This window comes from Pseudophryne corroboree, chromosome 4, assembly GCF_028390025.1.
Source record: "Pseudophryne corroboree isolate aPseCor3 chromosome 4, aPseCor3.hap2, whole genome shotgun sequence".
NCBI lineage: Eukaryota > Metazoa > Chordata > Amphibia > Anura > Myobatrachidae > Pseudophryne > Pseudophryne corroboree.
The window spans coordinates 300,529,354-300,551,515 of NC_086447.1; the positions used below are offsets into that span (position 1 = coordinate 300,529,354).

General features: G+C 41.1%; 1 protein-coding gene across 3 annotated transcripts in view; it reads left to right on the top strand.

The window, feature by feature from the left end:
- FNDC3B (fibronectin type III domain containing 3B) overlaps positions 1 to 22,162 on the top strand; it is a 617,129-nt gene that overhangs the window by 533,581 nt on the left and 61,386 nt on the right. For all 3 annotated transcript variants that reach the window (XM_063916263.1, XM_063916264.1, XM_063916265.1), the window contains exon 23: positions 18,110 to 18,322. In XM_063916263.1, the coding sequence (XP_063772333.1) occupies positions 18,110 to 18,322 (213 nt within the window). The remainder of the gene's footprint in view (positions 1 to 18,109; positions 18,323 to 22,162) is intronic.

Here is a 22,162-nt window from a genome sequence, read left to right on the forward strand (position 1 = left end):
CATCCTCTGTCATACGTTCCTATTCTTTGCATAATACCTGTGTGTGTGATCCGTATTTTTCACACATTATATACCGTGCGGACCCTTTGGGCCAGCAACTACCAACGTGAACCCTTGTTGGACGTCCCTTCTTTGAACAACTGGCCCCCATCGTTTGTAGATATTGCTGTCTTAGCTAATTCTCACAAACAGACCAGATTGCCCGCGGTAAGGCGACGGTGAAAGTTCAACTAGTGCCTTCACTCACTCTGCGCCCCAATTGGCCAATCCAATCCGTGGGATCTTTTGTAACCTCTATTTACTGGGGCGCGTGGGAGTATGCGATCCCTCCCCAGTAAGTATTGGTCGTTGGAGATTTCCCGAGTGAGCAGTGAAACTCCCTTAAAATAACAAAAACCTACACAAATCACGTTAGAATGTACAAATAGCGTTTATGATCCCACAGTAAATTTTAATGGGTATCAAGGTAACAAACTAATGCACACAATTACGTGCGGTCCAGTCGCACAGCGCATAAATAACTAAATATTTATACGCTTTACGACCAATGGAATCGGTTGTTTAGGCTGCGAAACCTTCAGCCGGAGCTTAACTTGACTATATGGGTGCTACGCAAAACCCCTCGGGCTGCGCTTTAATACCTCGCAGTCCTTTTGTCTGCGGAAACTACTTGCTCCTTTTACCTTCTACAATGTTAACGTGGGCAAGCCAGTCCACGCCACCAAGTGTCCACTCACCTGATGTGGTCTCCGACGGGATCCCGATTTGTGGGTTCACAAAAATAATACTTTAAGTTCCACACTCACTCCTACTCACTCATATACACACTTGATCTTTTTCTGTACAGAAATTCCTTTCATACAGGTAGGGGTCTAATCCCTGGGTTTTGCAGTAGAAAAAGGTTTTCTTTTAACTAATACTTTTTGGAAAAACTGAACAACCGTGTGCTATTATCAGGTGGCTGTACTATACCGCCCACCCTAAACAAGGTTATTGTGTGATTTGAGTCTCAGTGGGCGTATCCGTACGCTCCGTTGCGTAAAACACGCCGCGTGCGTATGCCTTTGCGTCACGTACGTGATCTCGCACTTTGTTCCGAGACACGTATGCACAAAGTGCAGATATGCATGCCCACAGCGACACAATCAACACGCTTTTATCAATGTAAACGATATTCAACTATAATCGCTTACCGTACACCACACAGTATTTGCTATGCTGTGTACGTGTCCTTTACAATTATTCCCTTAAAAATTATCCTATTTAATCTCAACTAAATAGCACCAGATTTCTTCAGCACGTGTCTAATAATCAATTCTAATGGCAACAAGAAAGTGAGCTGCAACAATGTAGATGTGTGCGTGCGTGTGTGCGTATGCAAAAACAGAAATAAACAGTTTTTTCAAAGATAATAGCGTATTGTTCTTACCTCCGGTTCCGGATTCCACCCCAGCACTCCTACAGCGTAGCGTAACAGACGCTTATCTAGTCAGCACCACTGTATCCCTCACCACCAATACGGATACGAAGGGATACTGCGTTCCCGCCCTTTGCTGACAGATAAAGTCTGATTACAGTAGTGAGGATATGTGGAGGACGGACGAGGCCCCAATTGTTAATGTCGATTTGATTACCTTATAATATTCACTATATGGGTAAGAGACTTAATACGCAATTGGCGTATGGGGTACCGTAAGGGTACGCACTTAGCGTAGCATACGCTCGGCCGTGATCGAGACGCACATGCGGCACGCTCGCTCACAGCTTACACTTGGTGTCGAGCACGCTATAGGCGAGCGACTACCGTAATGCTACGCTACCAGCGTAGCGGACGCTCGGGACCACAAGGAGATCACGAGCGGCGCAGACGCTCACAAGATGATAATTAGTAAACCTTGAATGTAACACACAGAAAGGATACTCTTATGTTGTAAACCTTGTTCTGAAACACTGTAGCGATATAACGCTGCTTAACCTGATTAACACTAAAGCTGTTTGAGCGATCGAGACGCTCCTATTACCCACTGCAATGTAATGAACACACCATACCGTGCTAAGGTTCCAACACCTTTACTAACAAGCTTTTAAGTTATATTGAAAAAGGTAAACAGTTCACAAGTCATACACTACAAACTAACATATAATTCTAACAGATTATCTAGACAGAAATATACAATAGTAAACAATCGCTAATACAAATACATAGACTAAGAATGAATGGCTAACATTACACGGGTAACAAAGTGGCCACAGAGAAACATACCATACGGGGAACACTCGCAGGCGCAACCGGAATCCAGTCCTCCAATTATCAGCGATAACTGTTGAAGAGAGAGTACTGGCCGGTCTGGGATCAGTGACCCTTATATACACAACATACAGTGTACTTCAAAGGGCCCTACAACCTTATTGTTCATTGGACACAGGAATGTCTCTCTGCACTATAACAAAAGGTCATAGGTGGATTTGAACAGGTGGGCTGTGACTATTTCAAACCGCTCAGGTGGGAGGGAATCTCTGGATTCCCGCCGCATGGATAATGAACTGCAAATATATGAAATGTCCAGAATCTACTAATGGCCATAACTATACGCAGGAGCGATTAATCTTTACCTAACCAACACCGGATTGTTGCTATTAAAATACTCTTCGGTTAGGTACCAGACACCACTGTTCAACCTTAGACAGACCCTTTGTATCATGAAAAGAGGGATTCCTATGTCCATGAACAAGTCACATTAAACAAACTTACAGTTATCACTAAGGGGAACATTATCTATAAAACATACTATTTGGATTTATTAAGGAGCGATTGAGTCGCTCGCTAGACGCGCACAAACTCTACCGTAAGTGCACATACCATGCGCTCAAGCGCACGCCCGTAGAGGTGCCGTCACGCATTTGCGAGTATGTGCACGCACGCCAGAGAAAGTGCATGTGCAGCGGGCAAGCGCATGAGGTGAATATATGGCAACGTGCAGCGTGATATTTTTCTGACTTTGACACACTTTTGCTTGATCTATTTCATGCTCTGTTAGAGAATCCTCTACCTGCTAACACAGTGTGTGTGAGAGAGAGAGAGAGCACTCTGCAGACCTGTTTTGTTAAGTTTCAACAGTCCACATGTAAGTTGCTCTCCAGCTGCAGTCTCTAGTGGTGGACAGTCTTCATACTCCAATTTTTGTGCAGCTTGGTTCAATTTGGCCGTTACAGGACATTCCCAAGGGAAAGTGTCTTCCTTATCAGAAAACACATGAATATTCCAAAACATCAGTATAGTGTATGTCATTTTTGTATTTAGAGTACACAATATGTTTACTGTATATAATATACTTGTAGTATAGCTATGATTTCTGGTAGTACTTTGTGGTGAAATCTAGTACGCTGTCTGAGCTACCGTACTTACCTATCCCTGAAACCTAAGCAATTGTTTGTCTGTAAAGAAATTTCTTGTTTCTCTAAACATCCAATATCAAAACTCCCTCTGTGACTTCCTGTCACAGACTTAACAGACAATACTTTCTAGAAAGTGATTAATTTCACAAGCACCATTTATTATTCAGAAGTATCTGAAATATTCATCATTTGTTAATAGAAGACTTGCTGATGTTTTTTAAGCATTCTCTCAGTGATCCATGTAAAGTCCATTTACATTTAAGCTTAAATGTCAGGAATTGTACCTGTCTGGGCCTCAAACCATCTGTCTGTGGAGGCTGTGCCCAAGGAATTCTAATTACTGATTGCCCTTAACCCATACCTCATCAGTGGCAAATAAGGGGAAGCACTTAATTGTTTTATTCCTGCAGCTAGCTGTTTTCTTTTCCTGATTATTGTAGTTTGTACCCATAATCCTGCCTTCCTGCTTTTTATGTTGTTACATGAGTACTGACCTGGCTTGTCTTTGACCATGTCTTCATGTTCATAACTATTCCTTGTTTAACTTTGCTCCACTTCTGCCTGCTCTAACATAGCTCCAGAGCAGGGGCTAAAGGTGGGTACACACTAACCGATCTATCGGCCGTTCTCTTGAACGGCCAATATATCGCGGGTCCGTCGGCCAGTGTGTATGACCGATATGTCTGTGAAATCCGTTGTTCACAGAAATATTGCATCGGCCCCACAGCACAGCCGACGGACGATATATCTACCGATATATTGGTGTGTCGCTGTGTGTGTACGGGCGGTCGGCCGCCCGCCCGTACACATGCTGCAGCAGCCGGCGGTGATTGACAGCTGAACTGGCCCAGGTCATGACGTCAGTCCCCAACAGATCGGGCAGTGTGTATGCTCAACACACTGCCCGATCCGTCCATAGATATATCTGCCGATCAATTGATCGGCAGATATATCTGTCAGTGTGTACCCACCTTAAGGCACTCTGTGGTCAGTATTTTTCTTCTTTTCCTCTTATTTATTTATTTATTAGCAGTTTCTTATATAGCACAGCATATTCCGTTGTGCTTTACAATTAGAACAACAGTAATAGAACAAAACTGGGCAAAGACAGACAGACAGAGGTAGGAAGGCCGTGCTCGCAAGCTTACAATCTATAGGGAAATAGGCATTGATACACAAGGATAGATGCTACCTGTTGCATAATGGTCCACCAGATTACTAGGTTCTTAATGGGTTGTATGATATGATCACCTAGCAATGTTGGAAGACAAAATGTGAGGTTATGTGGACTGTGCAGAGAGGATGTAACTGGATAGGGAAGCATTGAAGGTTATGTGGGTGGGTCTTACATTATTATATCCCATAGTGCTACAATCATACTTGCCTTCTTTTGAAAAAGCATTTCAGGGAGATTGTGAAAGTAACACCAATCAGCGTGGACTTCTACATCTGAGAGGCGTGTCATAAAAAAGACTTCTATCAAAAATCTAACTGAGCCCCAGAGTTAGTAAGATCTACTTGTTGAAGAAAAGACACTGATACTTTTCAGCAGGGTAGCACTGGCCCACAGGGGCATGGGGGAAACCACCGCTTTTCAGGAATTGTTAATGTTAATATACTGTGATTGGATAGGAGAAACCTTATTTAAAATGCATATAGCCATAGGGATAAGTGTGCCTTATAAGTAGTGCAGGGAAATGGCACTGATGATCCCATTTGAATGTATGTATCTCTGATTTCTTTTTTCCCCCCAAGAATGTAACAGCTACATAATGGGGGTGAGGTGCAGTTAGGAAGATTGCAGGTCTATTCAGGGAGTCAGGGAGATTGTTACTATTTCAGGGAGTCTCCTGCAGAATGAGGGAGGGTAGGCAACTATGGGTACAAAGAAAAATCAGCAAAGACTGTCTACCATAATAGACGGTAATGTGTGCAACCGGGCATCATGGTGATTAAAAAAAAAAAAGTAGAACAGTTAATCTGGCATGTGCATAAGTTTGTGCATCCTTCTAGCTTATTCATTAATACTATTCTTCTTAACACCTCAAAAACTGATTTAACTGTTAGGTTTACCTAGATGAGACCATTAAAACTGTTCATTGCTCAATTAACTCAGGAAACACACATACAAGTGATTGCCTGCTTTTCATATACGTTATCCCCGCCCCCCCCCCCCCCCCCCCTCCCTTCCCCTTTACTAGATTTTTATTTATGTTTTTTAGTTTGGAAAGAACAGAATAATATCAAAGAAGCCAGTTAGTCACCAATCTCTATTTTATTTTACCTGCACTTTCTGACAACTTTTATTCCTTATAAGTGATCAGATTAAATTATACAGTTCTGGTTTTGGAGTCTTGTCTCCAGGATAAATGAAAACAACAAAACCCGTCTATGCCCTAACCTTTCAGATACAGCAGCTGCAATGATTACCAGACAATACAGGAATATAACTATCAGGGTGATAGAGTATATGTCTGATGCATTGCTTATTGATGTGCGTTTCTCCTGCAATGGAGATTAGATTGCCTGCATTAGGCAATAAGGTGAGCTACTGTATCCATCAGGGCTACACATTTGATAAGCTGTTTCTGGGGAAACATTCCATGAACATTTTATCTCTGTGCTAGATGTGACAAGAGTAATGGCAAGTGATGTACATTCACAAACATGCACTAGCAGGGACATAAAAGGGAAATAATGTCATAAGAATATGTATTTTTAATTTCCATGTGTTTTATTACTTTAATGAAGGTCAGAAATGCAACTGGAAGCAGAGTCCCAAAACATTATTTCCAGGAAATCTGTTATACGGTACACGGCACACTCAGTGAACATCTTTCAGCTGATCAGATACAGTTATTGAAGTTTACTGAAATCACCATAATTCTTTGTTGAGGGAAGTGGAACTGGCCCCCGGCAGGCGGCAGCGTACACCTAGGTTGTTTACAGTAACATTTTCCTGTATGTCACTCAATCTATACATGAGTTAAAAGCTTAATATAATAAAATGTCATGCTGTAGGACTACATGTAGAATTTGCTGTTCATTGCAACCCTATACAATTGCCCTTCACGAGCATGCTTGTTTGTTCAATGTTTAAGCTTAGAGTTAGCACTGCTTACCATGGATACATTCTTATTAACACTTTCGCTGGTAAAGTCCTGTGCTGAGCACATTTTTCCTCACATTCCAATATTCATTTCACTATTTTTTACGCTATACCCACACACATTATACTTTTTTTTAATCCTATTTTCCTTTGAAGACCAGTGCAGTTTAAAAAAAATACCATTCATCTGCTCTGTCTGTCTAATGTCAAATAAAATGTAACAAAATGTTTTTTTAATTGAAACTTGAATAAAGTGAATTAAAAACAGTTTTTTCTTCTTATAAATACAGTGCATCCAGAAATTATTCACAGAGATTCACTTTTTCCACATTTTGTTATGTTACAGCCTTATTCCAAAATGGAATAAATTAATATTTTCCCTCAAAATTCTACACACAATTCAAGTCTGGGCTCTGGCTGGGCCAATCAAGGACATTCACAGATTTGTTCTGACGCCACTACTTTGATATCTTAGCTTTGTGCTTAGGGTCGTTGTCTTGCTGAAAGATGAACCGTCGCCCCAGTCTGAGGTCAAGAGCACTCTGGAGCAGGTTTTCATCCAGGATGTCTCTGTACATTGCTGCAGTCATCTTTTCCTCGATTCTGACTAGTCTCCCTGTTCCTGCCGCAGAAAAACATCCCCACAGCATAATGCTGCCAGCACCATGCTTCACTGTAGGGATAAATCTTTGTAATTTAAGATGACCTACTTCAGAATTAGGATAAGACCTCTTAGACTCCCAAGGTCAGATGCTGTAATTTTCAAGTAGGGGTACTTGCATTGTTAAATGTAATAAACTCACACCCACCACTTTTTTCAATACCTCCCCTATGCATCACCCACAGCCCGTATGAAACTATGGGGGGTATTCAATTAGCAGAGAAATCGCTGCAATTTACTGCAATTGTTGTTTTCACCATTTTTTGCGTATTTTTCACTGCGAAAACAGACATTTGCGGGTATGTGCAAATTAGCAAAAATAGGATTGCCGCAAAACTTGGTGCTGAAAGTGAAAAGTGAAAAAATGGGTAAATCTGTCCGTACCACACAAAAAAGCTAAACTAACATCGGATAACAGCATAAAAGTTTATTATTGTTTATAATAAACATATTTCTAGTACTTAAATTGGGTCAAATGGCTGTTACATGCATTTGTTTACTGTATGTAAAAAAAATGATAGCATTTTTTTTTTTCCAGCAAAATAAGTGATAAAATTAAACTTGGGGTACATAAAAATGGGTATAAGTATATATTTGGGGAATTTTAGGGGACTTTAAAAAAAAAGTGGAAACAGACCGATTACTCCCATCTGCAAGTCTAAAAACATTTGTCCCAATTATAAAGCACCCCAATATACCTGTCCCATACCTTGTACCCCAATTTCCATCATTTTACACTTTTTCACCCCAAAAATTACATGTCATCATTGGCCAATTAAAAATAATTAAAATCTTCTAAGTGACTAATTAGTCACTCAGGGGGTTGTCTCAGAGGTTTAGAATCAAATCCCGACACTTTATCTTAAAATAGGGATTTTCTCCAAGTTTATTACAAAATTTAATTTCAATTTGCGTAAAATTATCATGAAAATGCTTTTGCGGACAATTAAATAGGCGTTTGGCGAATTTACCATGATTCACGGTAATTTTGCATATTTTTACAGCGAAACCGCATTTTTGCCGGTAATTGAATTCTCCCCTATAACTTATACTATGGTTTGAGTTACATTGGGGGTAATTCAGACTTGATCGTAGATGTGCTAAATTTCCACAGACGTGGATAGATGTGCTATCACTTCCACAGACATGCGGGGGGACGCGCAGCACAGGGCTAGTCCGCCCCGCATGTCCCCGCATGTCTAGCTCTGTCCCCCCCTTCCCCGCTCAGGTACAAAACATTGCACAGCGGCGATGCTTTTGTACCTGAAGAGTAGCTCCCTACCAACGCACAGCTGCAATCAGGTCTGAATTAGCACCATTGACCAGTGACATGCGGTGAGGTGAGGCAGGTGAGGCAGAGCCTTTCCTGTCATACTAACGTTTGTGCCAGAGTTTTGACTGTATAAAGTATATGAAAAATACAAATAATATGTTTGAAACATCCTCTTTACATTATTCTAATAATTTTTATAGCCAAAACGCTGGAGTAAAAAGTCTATGGCAGGGGAGGCAGTGCCTCACCTGGCTAACTTTTCCACACATCTCTGATCAAAACTCACCAAATTTCCAGGAATTTATACTACTGCACATGTGTATAATACCCAGATGTATGCTTTGGCTCATATATTGCGTGTAAATCTGGCTCTGGTGCTAGCCAGTGCCCCCTGAGCTATTTAGCTCACCGCACGTCCCTGCCATTGACAGATAGTGAACAGGTGACGGCAACAATAGAGAGGTTGTCTTCTTGAGAGGGGTGTTGGGGGCAGCCTAGATCCTCACAAGCTAGCTGTGCTACCTGTAGGCGTTACCATGTACATTATTATGTGGTCATGACCTCTAATGGGGGTGAAGCTGTGCCACGATTTTGAGCATTTAAATTTGGGTTAAGTGTATAATTCTACTTAGTAATGCATTCCATTTTCAGAGAATTGTTTATTACACTATGAATTATTTATGATTGTATAAGTATAATGTGAAGATGAACAAAATAATGAAAACATGATTAATGTATTTATAAATTGGTAGTACACATTCATTTACAAAAAGAGGAGTTTGGTGATTCATGCATATGTGCCTATTCTCCCAGATTAACCAGGAAACTCCAGAATTTTGGGGAGCTATCCTGGACTGCTGGGAGAGTAGAGGGTATATTTACTAAAGTTCAATTTTAAATTGATCTAAAGTCACTAATAGCTGATTTTTGTTATTCATTTTTAAGTGTTAGTAAATGTGTGTTTGAGCCCCTGAAACACATTATTTTAGATCTATATTAAATCCGTGAAAATTGATTTGTGTCATCAGGTCTGTCTTGACTGAGCCTAATGATACAGATATATGTAATTAATATCAGAAAAATGCATAACTTTTTTAAACAATTTTTGCATAACTTTGTTTATTGTGTAATCCATTAAAGAATTTACTGGGACTTGTATTTCAATTACTGTCAGTCACTTTAGCTGTGTATATAAGAATCTTCATAATTAATTACATACAGTAGTAACTGGAACAAATTAGTCATCTAAATAAATATTTTGATGCAGACAATATGAATATAGATTAATAAATATAATTGATATCTGAAGACCTATAAACCTCAATTCATTTGTTTACTGTTGAAATCCTATGAGTAATTTTCTTATGTAACAGTGGCCAACTGTAAGTGTTTTCAATGAACAGTTAAGTGGATGAAAACCAATATATTCTCACTGGTTTGTACAGATAACACTTTTTTTTTTTTTTCTAAAAGGTACTGATTGTCCAATTACATTACTGTCTTTTGTACCTTTTCAAAAATGTTTTATTCGGCTGGCTCTAGATTTTTGGAGCACATAATGAGAACTTTTGTTTCCTTTGGCAGCTCATCTTGCTAGGCTTTTGTGTTTGTCAAGAACTGCTACTATTATATATATATATACACACATAAAATATATATATATATGTGTGTGTGTGTGTGTGTGTGTGTGTGTGTGTGTGTGTGTGTGTGTGTGTATATGTATAATATATGCGCACACACACACACACACACACACACACACGAAAGGATGAAGTGTACTCACCAGGCTAGTTTGAAATGCAAAAACGTCACATGTATTTAGTCACATAGTCGACGTTTCGGCCATATACATTGGCCTTTATCAAGACCTTTACAGCATGATTCAAATGTAACCACCACTTCCAAATGTACAATAAGACTCTCCTCTAGTCTTCAAACCTTCAAGCGTTCCCTGAAAACTTCCAGAACCGCTCACATTACCTTCATAGCTCTCCTATCCAATTATATCCTCACAGTATAGTTCACACATCCCCCACATATTTTCTTTCTTCACTCTCCTTTCCCCTGACCCTGGTTCATCACTGCTGTGATGTGATATCATGCAGCCCACCAAGAACCTTTACAATCTGGTGAACAACTATGCAATAGATAGCACCTATCCTTGTGTATCAATGCCTATTTCCCCATAGATTGTAAGCTTGCGAGCAGGGCCCTCCTCCCTCTATGACTGTTTGTTTTTACCCAGTTTTGTCTTCTAATTGTGTCCAGTTGTAAAGCGCAACGGAATTTGCTGCGCTATATAAGAAACTGTTAATAAATAATAAAAATAATAAATAAAGCTATAAGGGACACTACTGTGTGGCATAATGTGTATAAGGGGCCCCTACTGTGTGGAGTAACGTAAATAAGAGGCACTACTGGGTGGTGTAATGTGAAGAAGGGTCCCTACTGTGTGATATAATGGGAATAATGGGCTTTATTGTATGATGTACTGTGAATACAGGGCTCTATTGTGTGACATAATGTGAATCAGAAGCTCTGTGTAACATACAATGAATAAGGGGCTTTACTGTGCTGTATAGCATGATTAAGGGACACTACTATGTGGTGTGATGTGACAAAGGGGCACTACTGTGCAGTGTAATGTGAATAAGTTTGCACTACTGAATTGGGGATACTATTGTATGGCCATGCTCCTTCCCCGCAAGGCTACACCCCTTATTGGGGAGCGTGCTACCCCTATTTAAAGTATGGGTGTTGCCTATTTAATGCTGGGGGGGGGGGGTCATCAATGCTCTTTCTGGCACAGGGTACCAAAATGTCTAGTTATGGCTCTCCTTTAGTAGTCATATATAATAAACCTGTTTCCCCACCAAACAGTCCACACATCAAAATTAATATTTACATTTAATAAACACTCCTGTTCCCAAACTCAGGCACATATTCAGTCAATAGTCCCCAAACTGTTTCACCTTTAAATAGTTCCATCACCCCACATTGAAGCTAATAGTCACTGCCATCACAGCACTATTAATGCAAATAGCTCCAAAACCCAATACAGGTTGAGTATCCCATATCCAAAATGCTTGGGAGCAGGGGTATTTTGGATATCGGATTTTTCCGTATTTTGGAATAATTGCATACTATAATGAGATATCATGGTGTTGGGACCTAAGTCTAAGCACAGAATACATTTATGTTACATATACACCTTATACACACAGCCTGAAGATAATTTTAGCCAATATTTTTTATAACTTTGTGCATTAAACAAAGTGTGTCTACATTCACACAATTCATTTACGTTTCATATACACCTTATACACACAGCCTGAAGGTCATTTAATACAATATTTTTAATAACTTTGCGTATTAAACAAAGTTTGTATACATTGAGCCATCAAAAAACAAAGGTTTCACTATCTCACTCTCACTCAAAAAAGTCCGTATTTCGGAATTTTTGGATATGGGATACTCAACCTGCACTTTGCCTGCATATCATTCCACCAATATCTCTCATCCACTGCTAAATGATTAGCTTCTAACCTCACCATTAAACTTACAGCCCATGTTTCCACAAACAATTCATTAAGAGCCCAATAACACCCCCCACACACGCGCGCGCACACACACACACACACACACACACACACACTTATCTTCTTTGTTGCTGCACATTTTATTCTCTCTGCATCTGTTGCTTAATGCGCACAGTGTTTGGAATTTTTGTCATTATAAGAAGCCTATAAAACTGCAGCGATGACTACATGGTTCCTATAATGTTTTCTATGCTGCTCTGGATTTTTGAATTACTCCCAATCAAATTCCTGACCCTTTTGGTTCTCTAGTTGCAAAGGCATGTGGTAAACTAGGTTGTGTGTCTGGGTGTAGTACTGGTGACCGGCGGTCTCCTGACCGCCGGTCACCTTACCGACGCCGGGATCCCGGCGGGGAGGGGCGAGTGCAGCAAGCCCCTTGCGGGCTCGGTGGCGACCTGCGGTCGCCACGGGTTCTATTCCCACTCTATGGGTGTCGTGGACACCCACGAGTGGAAATAGTCCCTGTTGGTCGGCATGCCGACCATCGGGATAGTGAGCCGTCGGGCTCACGGAGGAGGTCATGTGACTGTTGGTCAGCTGACCGGCGGTCACATGAATACCACCCGTGTGTCTACCACAGGCAAGAAAAGCCAAGCTAGCCATGTTCTTTTAATAATGGTAATCAGTAATTACTTAATAGTAATGGATCATTAGTAAATACCAATTATATTACATAACCATTTAGTCCATCTGCAGCTTGATATGGTTTAAAATACTGTTGTGAAATTAATTTGGCCATATTTTTTTATCTAATTTGGTTACCGTGTATATATCTGGCTCCTCTTTGAGGCGCATGAAAGAGTGAATGGGTTAATCATCTGGGAATGATCGTATCAATTCATTCTCATGTCATCCTATTGATGATTAATTCACTGCTGAGATATTTTTCTGGTATATGAGCAATCTCCAGTCTGCAAATAGACTTTTCGTTGCCATGTTTATATTATTAGGTCAGGAATAGTATTTTTCATGGATTTATTGCATTTTCTAGAGGTCAGACGTTTGCAGTGTTTGAACAGCAAGCAGTTGTAACAGGAGTCTTGCTAGAATGTGCTCTGCTACAAAAATTCCACCAGCGACCGACTCCAGGCTTGTACAAAAACAACAAATACCTTTTATTCAGGTAGCTCAAAAACAAAGATATACATAAAACAAAGATCACTGTCTTTAGTATAAACTACCAGGGAGGTTAGGCCCTTCAGGTCCCGGCATCCTGACACTGGTGGCCCAGCCCTCCGGATCCCACTGTCCCTAGCAGGCTTATCACCTGGACACTAACTGCCTTCAGGAGCCCTGACTCATGGGAGAGACCCTGCTTTAAACCCAGCACCTAGGTCAGGGCTGGCCAAACCGGCCCTCGAGATCTACCAACAGTTCATGTTTTCCAGGCCTCCTGGAGATTTGTAGAATTGTCAGTTAGGAATGAATGCAGCACATCTTAATTAGTAATGACTACACCTGTGCACCAGCTAGGTGGTCTGGAAAATGTGAACTGTTGGTAGATCTCGAGGCCCGGTTTGGCCATCCCTGACCTAGGTGCTGGCTGATGAAGCAGCTTCTTGGGCTAAGAAGCCTATAAGACCTGGTCTGGGCCAAGTGGATGGGAACCTGTTCCATCCACACTTCCCATCCACCCCCAGGACCCTGTGTGTAGCTTACAGGTGGCAAAGTACCTCTCCTGCCACACAGTGTATGTTTAATAGTGACAGTGGGAAAATAATGATATTCCATGAATAATAGAAATGAAATGTAACAATAAACTTTTTAAATACTTTTATCTATTAAAAACAAATTTTGGGTTTATTGACACTCACAATGTTTAGGACAAAAGTTACATCTCATGTTGCATATTGACTAAGGACCTGATTTACAGTTTAACGTCCCTATCAAGAACTTAAAAATGATGATACAAAAATTGGGAACTTGTGTTTACTTTGAGCGACACATGAGTCTTACTCATCTACTCTCCTGAAATATCTGGGAGACTCCTGGCAAAGAAGGTTACTCTCCCACACGCCTCCTATGTCCTAGTGAAATGGGAGGGACAGGGTGGCCTAATGACGTAATTTGAGTCACCCCATCGCCCAACACTGGCCATCTGCATTTCCATCTCTTCTCTCGGAGGGGAGATACATAAAGTTGGCAAGTATGCTCACAGCACTGTGGAAGTCGCTGTTAGTATACCCATGGTAATATTTAGTTATTTCACTAATACATCTGGTTTTCACCTTGAAACAAAATCTCTATAAGCCCTTGCGAATGAATGGCATAGTCAGCAGCCCTTTTTATCATTTATATAGTAGATTATATACAAGATTGTAAATGATGCTTTTCCATAAAAGTGGTAGAATGACTTTGGCCATCTAGCACTACCTCTGTCCCTGGTGTGGCCACTGTTTTGGCAAAGCCTAGGAATTATTATGTAACAGTGTGGACCAATAGGAAGCTATTAGTCCCTGCAGTCACTGTTGCCACCCACAATCTGATTCAGCTGCATAAGTAGATAGTAGAATCCTCATCTTCTGTCCTTGTGTTCTGCAATGCTGGGCTCTTAAGGAAGTCCTGTGTACTTCTGTGTCCCTGAGAATGGGGTGTGGTATAAAAAGTTGACGCTCAGAATGTCGTCACTTGAATGCCGGCATAGTTTGAATGTCGATATAGATGGGCTGTCAACATGTCGACATTGGCATAATATTGACATTGTGAATGTCAGCTGTGCATTTTTCCATAGTCTAAATGAACCTGAATCCTTTAACCCTAACCACAGCACAGTCTATCCCTAAAATTGGCTTCACAATGTTAATATTATGTCATTGTTGACATTGATAATGTCCTCCCTGCCACTTGATGAAGATCCATACCAGGAGCAATGCCATTTAACTCTATATGCTCACACTTCACTGAGTACAGACTCACTGTATGCTGAACTGTCCCCTTTCCCATACACACACCTAGACTCTCCTACACTTGCTGTCAAGACACAGGAAATCACCTCATATATAGCTCATTGGTTTATACCAGAGGTTCTCAAACTTGGTCCTCGTGGGCCCACACAGTGCATTTTTTGCAGGTCTCACAGAATCGCAAGTGAAATAATTAGCTCCACCTGTGGACCTTTTAAAATGTGTCAGTGAGTAATTAATACACCTGTGCACCTGCTGGGTTACCTGCAAAACATGCACTGTGTGGGCCCACGAGGACCGAGTTTGAGCACCTCTGCTTTATACAGTGTACTGTACCAGTTATATCATCTTACAGTCATTGTTCCATTGTTATATTTGTTTCTTTGTTTTTGTATTTTCCGTGTTTCTAACGCAGCAGAAAGTATGTGGCGCCTTAAATAGAACATCATAATTGGCAGTACATGTAGGAATCAATATATAATATTCTTGAGCTCCTATGCACATTTTAACAATTTACAATATACAGTATATTGACTCGCTCATTATAATTTCCCTTTTGATCCACAAAGGTGACTTTCACAAACTCAACTTGACTGCCTGTTCTTGTCAATGATGACCATTGCTGCTTTCATAACTATCCAAAATACACTGATTATGTTTGTATTAAAGTTGTCAGCATATCCACCGGTATGTCCCTATAACATGCGTGATAGAAGGAGGAAACAATACAACATTATTATCCTCTGACATCATCTAATAAGTAATCAAATATGTCTACACAGTGCATTATTGTGTATTTATATACTGAATGTGACACGGCAACAGTATTATATATATATATATATATCTGTGTGTGTGTGTGTGTGTGTGTGTGTGTGTATTATGGGATGTAGTTATGTGACTGGCGGTCAGGAGACCGCCGGCCACAATACCTCTCCCTACATCCCGCCCCCTTAGAATCCTGACAGTCGGCATGCCGTCTAGCAGGGACTATTCGACACGACACAACACCCATATAGTGGGGATAGTACTGACCCTTCAGCGTGGCGGGCGCAGAGAGCCCACAAGGGGCTTCTTGTGCTCGTCCATGCCGATGGCCATTTCGATGCCGGGATCCTGGCATCGATAATTTTTTATTTTCAAATGCACAGTAGTATTCTGCGTGACCTAGGGGTCTATTTACTAAGCCTTGGACGGAAGTAAAGTGCATGGAGATAGAGTACCAGCCAATCAGCTCCTAACTGCTGTGTCACAAGCTGTGTTTGAAAAATGACAGTTATGAGCTAAGTGGCTGGTACTTTATCTCCGTCCACTTTATCTCCATCCAAGGCTTAGTAAATAAACCCCACACTTATTTATAGTAGTGGTGATCTACAGTTACTTATAGTAATGGTGATCTAGGACCTCAGTCAGCTACCTCATGACTTTAGTTACATGGAAGTAGATGTATGAAGCAGTGATAAGAGTGGAGAAGTGTGCCAGTGCAGCCAATCAGCTGATACATATAATGTTATAGAATGCACTTCATAAATGGTTACTTTTAAAGCTGATTGTTCACCATGGCCCACTTTTCCACTCTTATCACTGCTTCATACATCTGGGATGTGGTCAGGATGCCAGCGTTCAAAATACCGGTGCTGGAATCCCGACACGCAGCTAAAATCCTGGCACCGGAACGCTAACATATATTGGAACACTGACGCCGGAATCCCGACAGCCGGCATCCCGGACACAAGTATGACAGAGTATCTTAGATAGGATAGGTTTAGGCTGCAGGAAAGAGAGTGTTAGGGTTAGGCTGCGGGGAAGGGGGGGTTAGGCACCACTGGGGAAGTTATGGTGAGGCTGCAGGAAGGAAAGGGTAGAGAGGGAAGGTAAGCATACTTAAGCAACCCCTATTGGGATTCTGAGGTTCGGAATGCCGGTGTCGGTCTTTTGACCACCAGCATCCGAGCTGCTGGTGATTCGTATCACACCCATACATCTACCCCATAATATGAAAATGGGATTTGTCCTCTTCCTGTCCTTTTAAAGAGGACATTTATGTGTTTGATTTGAAGTCTTTGGTTGTGCCTTGTTTGTTTGTAATGGATGTTGCTTTTATACTGTATTTGTATTATCCTATGCACATTGTTAGTTTTGTTCTTATTTGCTTCATTAAAGAAAAAAATATTACAAAACATGTAACCGCACAGCAACAGGATTTCCAGAAATTGCTTGCAGCAAATATCAAAAATCAATAATAGTTCCATGGGAAATGGAAAAGTATCAGCACTATTTTAGGTATCTCTGCAGAAAGATAGCTACTTACCTGAATGGTAACTAAAGGCCAGTACTCACTGGCCGATGCGGGAGAGATGTGTGCTGAGCGAACCGCTCAGCACACATCTCTCCTGCCGCTCAGCACAATGAGCGACCCGCTAGATTGGCCTGCACGGCAGGCCAATCTAGCACCAGCGATAGCGATGCGCGGGGCTGCGCATCGCTATCACTTTAGGGGGTACACACGGAGCGATCAGGCTTAAAATCTAAGCAATCTAGTTAGATTGCTTAGATTTTAAGCAGCGATCGCTCCGTGAGTACCCCCCTTTATAAAAAAAAAAGAGAGAATGTTTAGTGTGAGGTATGTAAAGTCCTGAAAATACATCTGATGCCTTCTTTATTGTTCCTTAAACTGAAGAACGTTCAGTATACTGTAGTTCTGCTTTTGGAATTGCAGTAGGCTGAAGAATAGCACGTCTCATAGCTTGTCAAAATTATGTTAACACTAATATATTGTGGTTTACATGAAACATTGTCTAAACAGTTTACGTCCTCCCTTTCCCAGGGTTGTAACATTGTTTATATACTGCACTGATTTACCAATGTATTTTAGACGCTAAATGCAACAAAACGTTTCTCACATGTATTATACAGACATTTTAAAATTTCTGCACAATTGAAAAATTAAACAATAAAAGTAAAATAGTCATTTATGTGATGATTTAGAAAATGTAACGGTCTAATTGTATCAAAATTCAATGAGATTCTTGGGTCTCCGTACCCAAATACTTTTCAGAAATATTTTCTCATTTGTCTGTATACCATCCAACATTTCATAAAGGGACACATTTAAGCCGTGATATCCTGCTCTACAATTTCCTTATATCTATGATGTTTCTCTTACAGAATCCAGATCCAGGCAGTGAATGAGATTGGTGCTGGGCCCTTCAGCCATACGATCAATGTAAAGACAAGCCCCCTTCCACCTTTGCCTCCTCGCCTTGAGTGTGCAGCTGCTGGACCACAAAGTCTCAAGTTAAAATGGGGAGAAAGTAGCACCAAGTTTCCAGCATCAGATGATGTCATGTTTATCCTACAAATAGAGGACAAAAATAAAAGGTACATTTATCATTATTCATCTTTAGTGATTTTATTTTTGTCATTAATCACTTTGTTTTCATTTGTTCTGCCTCACAATATAAAATAAACAATATTCGGCCTGAGTACTGAGAAGTTCGATAGACTTCTTGGAAAGTAGCCACTAACCCCTATTGCACACTGTAACTGAAGCCGCTGCGGCCGCTGTAATAAATCCTTTACCTACGTACTCTGTCCCCAGTTAGCGTACACAGTCCCGTACTGTGCACGCACTTTGCGTACACACGCCGGAATAGCCGTGCAGCTTACACTCAGTGCATACACACAGACCGACACGCTGAGAGCACGAGGCAGCTCTAGGTGTGGCAATTACACTATACAAACGCTCAACAGAAACTGAATGCGACACCAGTATTTGATTGTATGTTGTGGTCCAAAGCAGCAACAAGTAATAATATATTTGTAAAAGGGGATTACAATAAGTTAAAATATATATGGTACAACACAATACAATTCAATCACAGAGAGAGAGTCACACCCAATGATACGTACGTTTGTTCGCCTGCGCAACCCGGATCCGGTCCTCTAGTTGATCTGGAAAGATGACCTTAGAGCAAGAGAGAGAGAGAGCGACCGGCCCAGGTGCAAGGTTTATATACCCTTGCCCAAAATACAATACAATGGGGTTGTATGCTCTCCACCGATTGGTTGGAGGGATGGTCGTTTACAGTACAAGAGAGGTCATTGGTCGGTTTGAAGATATGGGCGATGCCTTGATCCAGGGGTGTGTACTGCTGGTCAGCTCTGGATTCCCACCGCATACCAAGTACATAATAAACACAAATATACCTTTAATCTGCCTTTGCGAATAACTATTCGCAACGACATGCGATCTTCTCCAAACTAACACCGGATTATTACTCATAATTATCCGAACACGTAGATACCATGCATGATGCTCTGATCAGTTACTGTCCCCTCGCATACTGTAAAGGTGTATAATTCCCTTGTTGTGCCTTGCAAATAAGTAAAAGTTGCATGAGGGGAAAGGGGAGACTATGTGCAATGTGTGAACCAAGTTTGGGAAACATGCAATGTGTGACAGATATTTCCATGTTCATTATGTTACCCTGTCATGCTATCTCCAAGCAACATGATCCTACACATGAAATGACCAACCATTCTCAAGCTACACACAAATATATATATATATATATATATACACACAACAAAGGTACCGGCTCTCCCATCAACAATCTCCGGTAATGCGCCGGGTGCCCGTGCTATATAAAGTAATACACTCTTCCACGAAGGCACAGCACTCCAGACGGCTTGTTTAAAAATTACAAACGGCAATTGTTCAGCAACGTTTCAATGTATTACACATTGTCCTCAGGCTTACAATCAATACAAAACATACTTACATAAATAGAGACCTCACCAGGTGTGAAACGCCGTTGATCCGGAAACGGGACAATAACCCGCCCAGCGGCGTGTCCGTCAGTGATGACGTCATCCATGTGCTCCCCAATCACCATAACAACCAAATAAATACTACTGGATACATCAAGCTCTGTAATGCATAAAGCGTAAAACATCACATATATAAGAAGCTAGTTAATAAAAGCACGTACATATAATGACGATGTACTCAATGTCTGAAAGAATGCTGACCCACCAATTAAACGGTATCATAATGAGCACACTATCTGAAGTGACTCAAGCTCAAGTATTCATTTAAACCCCTGGGTGACACAGTGTCCAAACGTTGGATCCACTGTGCCTCCCTCTGTAACAATTTTAATCCCCGGTTGCTGCCTCTCAATGAAGGTAAAATGTGATCAATCATTCTATAACGAACTGACGTCAATGAATGGCGAGCCGTACAGAAATGATGTGCGACCGGTTGGTCACTTTTACCTGTATTGATCGCTGCCTTAATGGCCGACCTGTGGGCTGCCATATGCTCTTTAAAAGTTCTCTCTGTCTTTCCAATGTATGACAGCCCACAGGGGCAAATGAGTTGGTATACCACAAAGCGAGACCCACACGTAAGACGGTGTTGAATTTGGTACGTTTTCCCTGTATGAGGGTGTTGGAATTTGTCTCCTGCTATCAAAAACTGACATGTAGTGCATGTACATTTATAGCATCCTTTTCTCATGCCATAGAACACTGATTGCGGTATAGGATCAAAAATGTCTGTTCTAACTAATATGGCACGTAAATTTCTAGTTCTTTTATAGCAGGGCATAATCCTAGTATTAGCTAACTTTAAATCAGGATCCGATTGTATAAGCTCCCAGTGTTTTTTAATTGAGCCTTTGATGGAATCACTGGCTGAATTAAATTCCTGCACCCAAGGTATACAGGCACTTTGTGACCGTTCTTTGTGTGACTGTAAAAGTTGTTGTCTATCTAGAGCCAAAGCCTTGCTTTTGGCTTCTTCTAATAACGCGGGGTGATAACCCCGTTCCAAAAAATTTTGTGATATGATATCTATCTGTTTTGCTGCCAACAAAGGGTCTGATGTAATATGTTTGGCCCTCAAAAATTGGGAATAAGGAAGGCCCCGCTTAAGAGGTAAAGGATGGCAGCTTTTAAAATGTAACAGGTTGTTCCTATCTGTAGGTTTAGAAAAAAGTGATGTAGTAATTCTCCCTTCAGTAATGGTTAACTGCACATCTAGGAATTGAATGGTATCAGCAGCAATCGAATACGTGAGCTTGATGGGGTGTTCCCTACTATTATGTGCATCAATGATGGAAATGAGGGATTCTCGGGTACCCTGCCAGATAACTAACAAGTCATCTATATATCTGCAAAAGAAAACGATATCCTGTGATATCTCCATATTAGCAAAGAACAATTCTTCCTCCACTTCGAACATATATATGTGTGAGTACGATGGGGCCACACTGGACCCCATCGCACACCCCTGACGCTGCAAATAAAATTTGCCGTCATATAAAAAATAATTTTTACTGAGTGTCATCTCCAATAATCTCAAACATAACGAAATATCTGGTCCCTCAAAGTCCCTTTGATTTTTTAGGAACTTATCCACTGCTGCCAGGCCTCCCTCATGGGGGATGGACGTATAGAGACTCTGCACATCAATTGTGCAGAGTAATGTGTTGACCGGCAGAGTGGGTAAGCTCTCAACATGTCTCAATAGTGTGCTCGTATCCAGTAGATATCTAGGCATGCGCTGTATATACGGCTGAAATATCTCATCTAAAAAGATGGCTACCGGCTGAAATAATGAGCCTCTCGCGGATATAATTGGTCGACCAGGAGGTTTGACCAGGCTTTTGTGAACCTTAGGTGTCGTGTACAGAATGGGGACCAATGGATGAGATGGAATCAGCGCATTTCGGACCTCTACTGGAATGAGATTGGTTTGTACTGCTACATCTAAACAATCTGTCAGATCTCTAGAAAATTGGACAGTTGGGTCACTTGCTAGTTGACAGTATATACAACTATCACTTAGCTGTGACTCAATCTCCTCTTTGTAATCTTTAAGATTTTGCACAACCAAAGCACCCCCTTTATCAGCAGGTCGAAATATTAAGTCTCTATTCGCAGCCAATTGTGTTAAGGCCTCTCGCTGGCCTTTAGTAAGATTGTCTCTCACACTAGGTGGATTCTCCACTAACTGATCACAGTCTTGCTCTATCAACCGCATGAATGTGCGTATAGAGGCGTTATTTGATTGTGGATCAAACTTTGATTTTGGCAACATCTTCTTCAATTTATCTGACACTTCCATAGTAGCTGGAACTGGATTGGGAGTGGCTTTAGGTGGCTGTTTTGCAAAGAACTCTTTCAATTTTAGTGTTCTATTCAGATTATACT